Raw genomic sequence first — 12,028 nt, 5'->3', positions numbered from 1 at the left:
TTATATGTCATGCCAATACTTTAGTATTACCATTTCGAAATTGTGAAATTATTAACTTATGTGATGGATAAGCTAAACAGACCACTCTCTGAGTCAGCCTGGCAGGTGAATATGACATGGGGTCATAATGTTTTAGAAATAAGTCACATGATAGACAGTCAATCTGTTTTTGGTTTAACAGAAGGAGGGGTGGTCAGCGACTATTTGTCAGCCTGATGGAAAACCTAGGGGTTTTGTCACTACGGGTCGCTAGACGCGTCGTGACAAAGCCCTTTAGACCACTCAATTTTTCTTTGGTTGAACAAGACCAATATTGGGGTGGGGAGGGGGGAATATATTACTTTGTTTCCCTGATAAGAGTTGTCAAGTAATTATAACATTGTAGCTAGTGTTATACAATTTAAATCATACACCATTTGCAGGTGACAGGGTTTCGATTGTAGTTTTAACGAATTAAACAAAAATGGATTACTTGATGACAATGAATGAAACTTTAATAAATGCTAAAGATATTTCCTTTTTTTAATTTTCTGTCATAACTGTAGCTTACACTGGTTTCACTTTGCGAAGGCACACAGAATTTGATGACGACATGTTTATGATCAGTATGAACTGGACGCAAGAAAAACCTATGGCCTTCTACAATGCCTTGAGACACAATGATGTGAAAGTTGTAACAGAAATGTTAGCAAACGACGAGATTGATGCAAACATGCAATTCATCGTACACAAAACAAACTACAACTACTTAGCTGCGGGAAAGTTGGAGTCTTGTTTGACCTGGATATACTGGTTTCATGTCAGTGAACAAGCTTCAGCAATCGACGTTGCAACATTCTTTCAATGTATGGATTGTATCAAAGTTCTTCTGTGGAATGGTGCGACGGTCAACCACGGATTACGTCCCCTATTGACAGCATGTAAGCATGATTTCGTTGACGCTTTGCGTTTGCTTCTTTCTCATGGTGCCGATCCAAATGTCGAGGATGCCCTCAACGGTAATACTGTAGTTCACTGGTGTGCGGTGATGGCAAGCAATAAGTGTCTGCAAGTTCTTCTTAAATCACCGATGGTGATACACTGTTACCATGACAACACTCCTTTGCACACCTGGGCAAGCAGTTGCGAAACTGATGAGCATGCGGAATTAGAAACATTGAAGCTACTCCTACAGCACGGTTTCGACGTAGATGGCGTAAATAAGGAGGGGGTAACTCCGTTAATGTTCTCAGTTTCGATAGATTTAGCAAGAAAGGCAAAGGCATTGATTGAGCACGGCGCTACTGCCAATGTTGTTGACAACATCGGACAAACTTCGCTGCACCACGCATGTCACTCGGGCGCATCTAAGTGCATCAAACTTCTGATTCCTCGGACAACTGCGATCAACACTGTAAATGGTCGTGGTCAGACAGTCCTGGATTTAGCGCTAAAACACATATACTCTTTTGGGGGAAGTGAGCCGAATGTAACAAACTTCGATGCCAAAGTTGCAATCTCCTGTCTAAAGCTTCTCCTTAGTCACGGTGGCGTCCCCAAAGAATTTACCAACCCCCTTCACCTACAGCAGGTCCTCCGCGAATATCCCGCCACAATCGATGCATACACACTGTTCTTTAATTCAGTTTCATACTTCAATACTCACAGAATCATCTCTACGATATTTGAAGACGTGGAGATGCTTTCTCAGCAACAGAAGGGTGTGCTTTCTATTCTGCAGTTATTGGCAGTCGGTCCTCGTTCACTACGTCATCTTAGTCGCTGCGCAGTTCGTCGATGTCTTGGACGTAGAATACACAGAGATACTGCTAAACTACCTTTACCACCGAACATAAAGATGTACATTAGTTTGGACGGAACTCAAGAAATTAATTGAGAGATATCTTTATATCATGATATTGTCACGAACAAATATTTCAATATTTATTATTTCGGCAATTTCGCCCCCCCCCCCTCTAAAACATCTTACATCTAAATTGAGATAATTAGTTTCAACCTTGGCTTTGCGCAGTGTAGTGTAAAAGCTATCACTGGTCATCGCAATAGTGTTATCATAGCAACGGAGCAATAAAAACTACATAGAATTGTTCATTAGTTCAGGACCAACTTTTCCTACAGCTCTGCCAGACACTTTTATAGTTTTTCAGACCTCCACTTTAGTCATAATCCCGATTGCGTCTTGAAGTGAAAACAGCTTACACCATGTACACATCAATCACGTGTTAAAAACTTGTTACTAAAGATAAAATTTCTCGGCCCACTGTAATGAAAAACAGCTGAATAATCCAATCAAAGAGCCGAATCCTCAAGCTCGGGAATGTGATTTTTTGAATGGATAGTATAAAATACACCTGTGTGTGGTCACAAATTGGCCAATCAGGTTTGAGGATGTGTACACAAATTAGCAAGTCATTGTTAGCAACAGGCCAGTGATCTGCCAATTCATTTTAACCACCTGGCACTTGAGAAACACGTGTTTCCGCCAATTTTGTCATTCTGAGCGGGTTGTATTGGGCGTTGGCCTTGTACATTGACGGACGTCTTCGAGGTATTGATCTAGTTTGGCTTCTCTACGATTTCAGGAACAGACTGGTGAGTAAAATTGAGTCCCTGTTACCTCTTAACGTTTTACATCTCCTTCTAAAACTTCTAAAATCGTGTAAACACGTGAAACGCATGTATAACGATCGCGTTTAGTGCTGTGTGTATTGAATAATTATTATAAACGTCGTACAATTACCACAGTTGTATTTTTTCTTTTACGTGTATGAAACACGTGGGGCTTTTTATACGGATTTACATGCAAAATAAACAGTTCATTACGCAGTACGCTGACCACTGAATTACGAATTTACGGGCTTTGTTGCAATGCAATTGACGGAAAATGAAAAACCCGATTAGGAGTACAAAAATACCTTGTCCACCTTCAAGGCTTTTGTCGATTGCAATGGGCAAACATAAAATCTGATCATAACCACACTTATTCATTGAAAATACACGATTTATCAAATGGCCCTATACATTTTCAAAGTTTAGGGATTCGATACACTGAGGCAACATTTTTTGCATACCTACACAATGGATATATCCATGCCACGTGACAATCGGGACTGTGTCAAAGGTCACGCCTATCAATAAACACTCAGTTGTAAATGAAAACGAAAAGTATTATTGTTTGATATGTCACAATATACAACAATACATCATACCTACCTACCTACCTACCTACCTACCTACCTGTACACACACACACACGCACACACACACACACACACACACACACATACACACATACACACATACACACATACACACATACATACATACATACATACATACATACATACATACATACATACATACATACATTAAATCGACCGAACTTATTGGCAATGTACATCGAATGAAGTCAACAGAAGTTTACAGAACAGCATTCTCGCAAACCAGAGTTATTATTTCTACCACTACATTTCGAAATAAATATGTGAGGCTCGTTAAGAACGTTGCCGTAAAACAGGCCGTGGTTTGAGACAATACAGAACAGCCTTTCATTTAAGTGTGTGCCGAGGTCATGATATGAACTTAATAAGTCATGCTGACTCTGTACCTACCAGTACTTAGGGCTTGAATTCATAATTATTGCATACAAATATTACAATGTAAGGAAAGTATTTCGTTATTTGTAAATTTATTGTGTCAAAATTCTGCACTCATCGTTCGGACGAGCTGGTGTGGTTTAGAACGTTTTTAACTAGCTCAAGTTTACGGACTGTAACTCCGTTATATTCGACAATCAAGTCAGTTTCTGTACTAACTTTAAAGATGTCAGCTAGCACTAGCTTGTATCCAGGTGTGATATTTAAATCATTACAGCGACAAAGTTGTAACTGTAGGATATATACTTTTGTAGTAAGCTTCAGAAACGAGTTTCTTCAAGTATGGAAGTAGCCATGTCCTGGATCAATATGTGGACAAAGTTGAACTATTCATTGATACACGTGTTAGGCATTCACATGTCACAATACTCCGATCAAGGCACATAGTAATTAAATGTTGGACAGGAATTCTAATGTATTATTCAAACTTCGTATCACGTAACCAGAAAATGTCGTCATTGCTAACGCCATCAGGCTGACTTGGTATGTGATAGTTAGTCAGCTGGCCATGGTATCAAGGTAAACATGAAAGGACGTTGACCCCACACCCACCCCAACTCCAACCCCACCTCCGGCATGCTGTCACTTTACTAATATCACGAAGAACCACTATCACCAAGACAACGGATATAACAAAGTTCAAAGTAATCTGATTTAATTTTTTTTAAGAACATAAACCTGTTCTCGTCTGATAAAATCTCTCTGAAGCTACTTTCTGGAGATCCCAATACAAACACTTTCTCCCCACGTGTGTTTTACGCGTGATCACTAAAGAAACGTTTCACGAAACGTGCCAATCTTACGTAATCACACTGAACGGGTTCAGGTAACCCTGCCCAACAGTTGGAAGTTTAAATACATAAACAATACATAGCGGAATGATGGGCATAACCACTTTCGGTGGGAAACTACGTGAGTGTTCGTCCGAAAAGTGAAAGTGGGTCACCCTTTGGTACTTGCATTTTTCAGCATAATCTTGTATCGATAAAACCTGGAAAGTCTTCTCTACACTTTACAAATTTAAAAATAGTTTCGTAAAAGTGAAAGTACTGTGGTTGTAGAGTACTGGTACACTCTCTCCGTGATCCAATGGTTATGACCTAATGATACATATTCTAAGACCCCTCTTTATTAGAATGGTGTCTCCCTTGAATGAATGCTCTCTATCATGACCCTGCAAATAGACAAAGAAGGGGGTTTCTTTGTTATGCTCGTTATAAATACGAATTGTGCCGTTCGAAAGTGACAGTCATCCTCACATCACTGTCAGTATGGCGTCGACACTCCTCACCAGTATCCTGCTAGTTCTTGGTCTATTTCTAACGGTAGACGCTCAGGTGTTCAGCTGGGGTAAATGTAAGAAAGTTACAGTGCAGGCAGACTTTGATCTCACTTCATACTTAGGAAGATGGTACGAAATTGAAAAGTTTCCAGCAAGTTTCGAAGATGGACAAAGGTGTATAACAGCGACGTATAGCTTAAAGGATAATGGACGCATTTTAGTTGACAATCGTGGTGTTAGAGATGACACAGGAGAAGTTGACGGAATGGAAGGGGAAGCTCATGTACCAAACCCAGATAGACATCCTGCCAAGTTGAAAGTCAAATTCTTTTGGTGTAAGTACCCCTTATGTATCTTAAAAGAAACTTCTCGGGTGACTTATTACATGTAAAGTGTGTGTTTGATCATGGGACAGCATGCAAAAATAGTTTCGTAAAAGTGAAAGTACTGTGGTTGTAGAGTACTGGTACACTCTCTCCGTGATCCAATGGTTTTGACTTAATGATACATATTCTAAGACCCCTCTTTATTAGAATGGTGTCTCCCTTGAATGAATGCTCTCTATCATTGATCTTTCCCTTGCTACCAATATCTTGGAGTCCACTACTCTATATGTTTCTTGTATTGTGTGATTACTGACTTTTTTCGTCTAGGGTCTATGCTTTACTAAGTAAAATGTACCCACAATGTGTGACCATATATGGTAAATATATTTAGCATTACTGTCTTTAGGTTTATCTGTAATAGCGTGTTTGCCAAACCATTGAGGTAGCATAGCCAAAGCAATGGTACTTTTTTATTGAATACACGCATTGTTTGCCAAACCATTGAGGTAGCATAACCAAAGCAATGGTACTTTTTTTTTATTGAATACACGCATTAATACATGACGACTGTTCAAGTCTCTGGAACACGCAAAGTTTTTTTAAACTGAGCTCAGAGAACTCGTCTAATGCACATACTCGTCTAATGCACACCTACATTGACACAAAGCAATAGCCTTGTCTGGTAAAACAAAATATTGGTTTCCTTATTTAAAAAAAATCTTTTTTTTTTGTTTCCAGGGCAACCAGGTGGCGACTACTGGGTGTTGTCTACAGACTATGATTCCTATTCCGTCGTATACAGCTGCAGTAGTTACTTTTTCTTTAAGATGGAGTACGCCTGGATACTTAGCCGACAACGTAGTATAAGCGGTGAAACAATACATATGCTGATGGACGACATGGAATCGATGGGTATCAACACAAGCCATTTTACCATCACAAACCAGTCAGGATGTGAAGCAATTGATGAAGCCTAACAAAAAACAATGTCACATGTCAGTCACGTGCTAGTCACGTGATCGAACAACACACGAACATTCGTCTGTGTAGATTTCTTAAAATAATTTACATTTATGTAGTCAGTTTCTTGATTTAAAGTAGTTGTCGTTATTGTTACGTTATTGTTGTTGTTGTTGTTGTTGTTGTTGTTGTTGTTGTTATTGTTACAGTCGTTGTCGCACAAGTTTGAAAATTGGCATCCATCTTATGACGTAAGACTGCTTCTTGTTCAGTTTGATGTCACAATACTTGTTGTTTACAGAAAAAAATTACATGGATTTATATGAACTATTTTGATATAATTGTTTTGTAATTTTATCAAACAAGTTGAATTTCACGACAATAAATTGTGTTTATTTGTAAAAGTTTAAATCAGAATGCTGATGTAGTCGTTGTCATCATTATCATCATCATCATCATCATCATCATCATCATCATCATCATCATCACCATCACCACCACCACCACCACCACCACCACCACCACCATCACCATCATCATCATCATCATCACCACCACCACCACCACCACCACCACCACCACCACCACCACCACCACCACCACCACCACCACCATCATCTGTGACTTAAATACATATTTCCTCTAAAAAGGAACTTCTTATTTGACCAATTTCTTTTGACTCTATGGTAACGATAAGAATTGTTGTGGGGTTCCATTTCTATTTGGGCAAGTACTATAAGTCTGTTCATTGTGTATGTGTTGAATACGCTACTTTTATTTATAAATTAGATAATATTATCACACTTGTATGTCCATGTTATGTATTCCGGTCACAATTCTTGAGTTATTCAAGGTCGCCGGTGAACTTTCACCCCTGGATACTTGTATTGTACAGTGTGACCTTATCAGTTCATATGTATAAGTGGGGAATTGAAAGAGAAAAAACACATTAACTGGTCATCATGGCGGCGACGTATATTACACTTCTACTGGTAACTCTGTGTTATGTTATCAATGGACAAATTATCTCGTTTGGCAAGTGTCCGAGTGTGTCTGTCCAGGAAAACTTCAATGTCACTAACTACTTGGGCACCTGGCACGAAATCAAGAAGTTTCCAGCTTACTTTCAACGAGGATTAACGTGTGTTCAAACAACGTATAAACTCAAAGACGACGGAAACATTCAAGTCCTGAACGAAGGTATCAACAGTGAAACTGGAAAGGTTGAATCGATCGAAGGTGTTGCATCTACACCAAATCCTAACGAACCAGCAAAGTTAAAATTGAAGCTGTTCTGGTGTAAGTGTTTTATTTATGCATTTATTGAGTCTTATCGTCCTGTTATCAAATTATTTAAGAGTTCATATTCAGAATATATGATTAAATGGCCTTGAAATATTTCGGTACAGAAACCTTATGATCCAAATACTTCTCGAAAATATTTTTGTCGCCAAGGGCTAGTGTTATGACCAATATTGTCTACTAAACTGTGTAGTTCGTAGTATGGGCGTACGTATCAATAACGCAAACCTGACAACACGTGACAACAGGTGGTTGTCGGTCTTTAACCCATGACGACAATCCTTTCATGTATAAAAGGAAATACAACCGGAAGTGCGTTCTTGAAAATGTTGTGATATTACAAAGTCAAAGAACACCCCAAGGATGCATATAAAATGACTATATTCAGACATGCGCATAAACCAAAGCTTTGCTAAAATTGGAAAAAGTATTTAACTTTCTAATATTATCTTATATGAACACCACTGATATTAACTCAGAGGCTTGTCTTGGTGTTACTATATGAGGCTCTCTACATCATACCAACCATCCATCTCCCTGGTCTTTTCAATTTAGGGCATCCCGCAGATGACTACTGGGTTCTTCACACCAACTATCAGACGTTTTCCATCGTCTACTCATGCAGTGACTTATTTGGTTTCGTCAGATCGGAATTTGCCTGGATCCTGAGTAGAAAGCGTACCCTTGACGACAAAATCTTGACATCCCTTCTGAGTGATTTACAGTCCATTGATATCGACATCGCATACTTCCAATCAACAGATCAAACAGGGTGTGTTGATATGGATCCGGACATCTTCTAATGTTGTCGTGATTTGAATGTACACCGCGTAATACACATAAAAGTATTTTCCCCCATGGCCCTGTTACATGTATACGTATACCCCAGACCACTCTTTTCAGTGGTATGAGCGTACACGTGGGGTGATTTTGTTTCTAAAATCTTACATGTAAATACTAACTTTAAAACTAAAGTAGTTATATTAGACCTGAGTAAGTCGAATCTTTCTTTGATGTTGCATCGTCATAAACGCCACATGTCTCTTCACAGCAACGCCAGTTAATGTTATTCTGTTGCCTGGGCTGAAACACGTGCCCTGGTTGTTCTACTGAATGATGCATATACAATTTGTTGTAATATTATCATAAGTGGTTTATTTACCCAAGGGTATAAAACGATTACAAAATAATGCTTACATAAAACAAGAGGGAGAAGGGTAAATGGGGGAGTCAAGAAATAGCTTACAGCTAGTCTAGCCTGACTAGATGATTATGATGCTGCAAAAAAAAAAATAAAGAAAGAAGCTCACTGTGTGCTTACTTCTAGGATCTTCAGAATGCTGAAACTCGTTATTACCTTTCGTAAGGGAAGGTTATGCTATACCTCTGTCTGTCTGTCTGTCTGTCTGTCTTGTATGTATGTATGTATGTACATGTATGTATGTATGTATGTATGTATGTATGTATGTATGTATGTATGTATGTATGTATGTATGTATGTATGTATGTATGGGTGCATGTGTGTGTGTGTGTGTGTGTGTGTGTGTGTGTGTGTGTGTGTGTGTGTGTGTGTGTGTGTGTGTGCATGTGTACATGAGAATAGTGCAAAGGTGGTCACGATTCTATCAATACCATATTTTGTAGATAATGTAGATACACAAGTAAAGTCCTATACACGATACTGGTCAAAGTGATCCCAAATGTAGATTGAGTGGTCACCTGGAGCTTTAGATAGTATTAAATTGATAAGATCATTTCAGACAAACAACGGCTGTAGAAAGAAACGGGTCATTTTCACCATGGCAGTGACGCACGTCGTGTTTCTGCTAGTCTCTCTCTGCGTTGTTACAAATGGCCAAGTTTTCAACTGGGGCAAATGTCCAAATGTCACTCTCCAGCAAGACTTCGACGTCACTAGTTATATGGGTACATGGTACGAAATCACGAAGTTTCCTGCCGCATTCCAGCAGATGTTGAAGTGCACCAAGGCGATTTATCAACTCAAAGACAATGGACACGTTCGCGTTCAAAATGAAGGCATTAACGAATTATTGGGAACAACCACTGCGATCGTAGGAGATGCATATGCACCAGACCCACGAGTACCAGAGCAACTTAAAATAAAGTTCTTTTGGTGTAAGTATTACATTTCTCAAGTTAAAAAGGTTTTTAAAAGGGCTAAATCTGTAACTATCCTATGGGGTTGGCTGGTTTACTTTGCAATGTTTTACGTATGCAATAATTAATACAAAATATTAAACAGTACTGTACTGTACTGTACTGTGCTGTGCTGTGCTGTGATGTACTGTACTGTATTGTGCTGTACTTTACTGTACTATTACTGAAAGGTAAGCGTAAACGTTCTTGTAAATACTCAATCAACTGTAATGATTTGCTTCCAAATATTGATAGTACATGCCCAGAGTACATGTATGTATCGTGTACACGTACGACATGTGTACTTTGTACATTGCCGCAAAAAGGGGACTCCAGGCCAGTTACTGACTGTGCCACTTTCAGTGTAAAATGTTTCAACTCGCCCCGAAAATAAAGGAAAAACATAGTGAAATAACAAACATTCAATCATGCCAGGCACACAAAGAAATCAAACATAGGCTTAAAGTCTGAAAAGATAATACTATGACGTAATACATTTCTATTTGTTATGGAAATATGGAGTGTGAATCTCTCTCTATCTCTCTCTCTCTCTCTCTCTCTCTCTCTCTCTCTCATCATCCATCCATCCATCCATCCATCCACCCACCAACCCATCCATCCATCCATCCATCCATCCATCCATCCATCAAGTTCTGATGATTATTGATATGCCTATCTCTCTACACAGGGCAACCTCCGGGTGATTACTGGGTACTTCGCACAGATTATGAATCATATGCTGTTGTTTATACCTGTACTGACTACTTTGGTTTGAGCCGAGTGGAATTTGCCTGGATCCTTAGCAGAGAGCGTACCCTCGATGAAGACACCCTTGCGTCAATCGTGACTGACATAGAGTCGATGGGTATTGACGTCAGCTACTTCGTACCAACGGATCAAACGGAATGTGATGACGTCGAGAAAGAAGTAGAGATCGGTCCATTGATAAGGAGACTTAGACCATAACGTCTTCAAGAACACTTTATATCTGAATGTTCCTCTTTGTGATAGATTAGTATAGATTCCATTTTCAATAGGTATTTAGTATTTGCATTAATTAAAGTCATTGTCGATATGATAGTATTCGCCAATAAAGCCAACTTGTATCGAAGAAAACAATATGTGTAGCTTGTATTGTATCTCAAGGTAGAGTATTTAGAACTTATTTTTTGGTGATAGTTTCATATTATCTGGAATGCTATAATATTTTTTTCACCCCCTTTTGTTTGATTTTATACTCTCAAAATTTCGTCTCTAAGTTTGATTCACATAGAGTTCATGATCATGAAAAAGAAACTTTGACAAACATGTATCTGATGTGTACCCCGTATCCATGTCCTATACTGTCATGTCGGAGGCAGATGACGACACACACACACATACACACACACACACTACGTATTGAATACAAGGGGAGTTTTAAAACAGTTAAGCTGTGTGGTTATTTTGGATCAAGACACCCCATGTGTTGACTTTTACCTTATGGTTGTATGGTATATACCTATATACGATCTATACACGTTGACCTCGACAAGAGAATTGTTTTTGTGTTAGTATCTACATTTAGAGATATGGGCTAGATAAAGATCAAGAGCTACTTGAGATTGTACCACCAAGACAAGTCTCTTGGCAAACAATGACGAGTTTTCATCAAGTTATGCAAAAATAAAAAAAACCCTCTAGCCTGATACACAACTAGCCATTCTTAAATTCTATGTTATACCAAATTCTAAATGCTTAAGGTATTAGACCACCCCAAATTACAATTACAGGATATGATATTTCATTTCAGTATTTCAAATTTAATACTCAATAAACCATACATATTTTGAAAGCTATGAACCTCCTCTATGTATTAATTTTTTTTCTAAACGTTAAAAAGTGAAAGTTGGTCACGTGACATTTGAATAATTAGTCGCGCTTGCATATGTGGAATGATCTTATGGATAGGGGATGGGTATTGCCCCCCCCCCCCCCCCCCCATTGTAGCAAATTTTGTAAAATTACAGCTGTAGAGAGCCAAAATGTCGAAACAAAGCCGGCATTTTTTTTACAGCCACCGATTTGAATTAGAAAAATGGTAGATTTAAATGTTCATTGGCGTTTACATCACTGATTTAGTTGCACATGATTTTAACCTAACTAGCACACTTAAAAGAAATGTATTATAAAAGACTCGTTTCAGAACAGAATTTTCGGGGAGTCGAGTTTGTTTACTTTCATACCTACCCATATATCGTTTCATCAAGTCCTATTTCCATATACAAGTTTACAACCACTAGTGATTCACACTTGGTGTTTGTCTTACAAATCCATTTCTTTGTTGAACGTAAAGATGTCGAAAG

At 38.6% G+C, this 12,028-nt stretch overlaps 4 protein-coding genes across 4 annotated transcripts; all 4 read left to right on the top strand.

Annotated features, from left to right (window-relative positions):
• Positions 1–592: 592 nt before the first annotated feature.
• Positions 593–1,876, top strand: LOC144451812 (uncharacterized). Its single transcript, XM_078142714.1, has one exon. The coding sequence runs from the start codon at positions 593–595 to the stop codon at positions 1,874–1,876; it is 1,284 nt and encodes a 427-aa protein (XP_077998840.1).
• A 3,041-nt stretch (positions 1,877–4,917) lies between these two features.
• On the top strand, positions 4,918–6,359 carry LOC144451640 (apolipoprotein D-like). Its single transcript, XM_078142534.1, has 2 exons — positions 4,918–5,273; positions 6,003–6,359. Exons 1-2 carry the CDS (start codon positions 4,928–4,930, stop codon positions 6,239–6,241), a joined length of 585 nt encoding a protein of 194 aa, XP_077998660.1. The 5' UTR covers positions 4,918–4,927; the 3' UTR covers positions 6,242–6,359.
• Positions 6,360–7,145: 786 nt separating this feature from the next.
• Positions 7,146–8,858, top strand: LOC144451415 (apolipoprotein D-like). Its single transcript, XM_078142247.1, has 2 exons — positions 7,146–7,523; positions 8,082–8,858. Exons 1-2 carry the CDS (start codon positions 7,187–7,189, stop codon positions 8,327–8,329), a joined length of 585 nt encoding a protein of 194 aa, XP_077998373.1. The 5' UTR covers positions 7,146–7,186; the 3' UTR covers positions 8,330–8,858.
• A 260-nt stretch (positions 8,859–9,118) lies between these two features.
• Positions 9,119–11,451, top strand: LOC144451576 (apolipoprotein D-like). Its single transcript, XM_078142456.1, has 2 exons — positions 9,119–9,662; positions 10,372–11,451. Exons 1-2 carry the CDS (start codon positions 9,326–9,328, stop codon positions 10,647–10,649), a joined length of 615 nt encoding a protein of 204 aa, XP_077998582.1. The 5' UTR covers positions 9,119–9,325; the 3' UTR covers positions 10,650–11,451.
• Positions 11,452–12,028: the final 577 nt, after the last annotated feature.

This window comes from Glandiceps talaboti, chromosome 21, assembly GCF_964340395.1.
Source record: "Glandiceps talaboti chromosome 21, keGlaTala1.1, whole genome shotgun sequence".
Classification (NCBI taxonomy): Eukaryota; Metazoa; Hemichordata; class Enteropneusta; family Spengelidae; genus Glandiceps; species Glandiceps talaboti.
Note: the sequence above shows the minus strand (reverse complement) of the source record. Positions and strands in the feature narration are given on the sequence as shown.

Coding starts and splice junctions, on each gene's coding strand:
- LOC144451812 (XM_078142714.1), top strand. CDS start 593: ATGTTTATGATCAGTATGAACTGGACGCAAGAAAAACCTATGGCCTTC.
- LOC144451640 (XM_078142534.1), top strand. CDS start 4,928: ATGGCGTCGACACTCCTCACCAGTATCCTGCTAGTTCTTGGTCTATTT. Junction 5,274..6,002: donor GAAAGTCAAATTCTTTTGGT/GTAAGTACCCCT, acceptor TTTTGTTTCCAG/GGCAACCAGGTGGCGACTAC.
- LOC144451415 (XM_078142247.1), top strand. CDS start 7,187: ATGGCGGCGACGTATATTACACTTCTACTGGTAACTCTGTGTTATGTT. Junction 7,524..8,081: donor AAAATTGAAGCTGTTCTGGT/GTAAGTGTTTTA, acceptor TTTTCAATTTAG/GGCATCCCGCAGATGACTAC.
- LOC144451576 (XM_078142456.1), top strand. CDS start 9,326: ATGGCAGTGACGCACGTCGTGTTTCTGCTAGTCTCTCTCTGCGTTGTT. Junction 9,663..10,371: donor TAAAATAAAGTTCTTTTGGT/GTAAGTATTACA, acceptor CTCTCTACACAG/GGCAACCTCCGGGTGATTAC.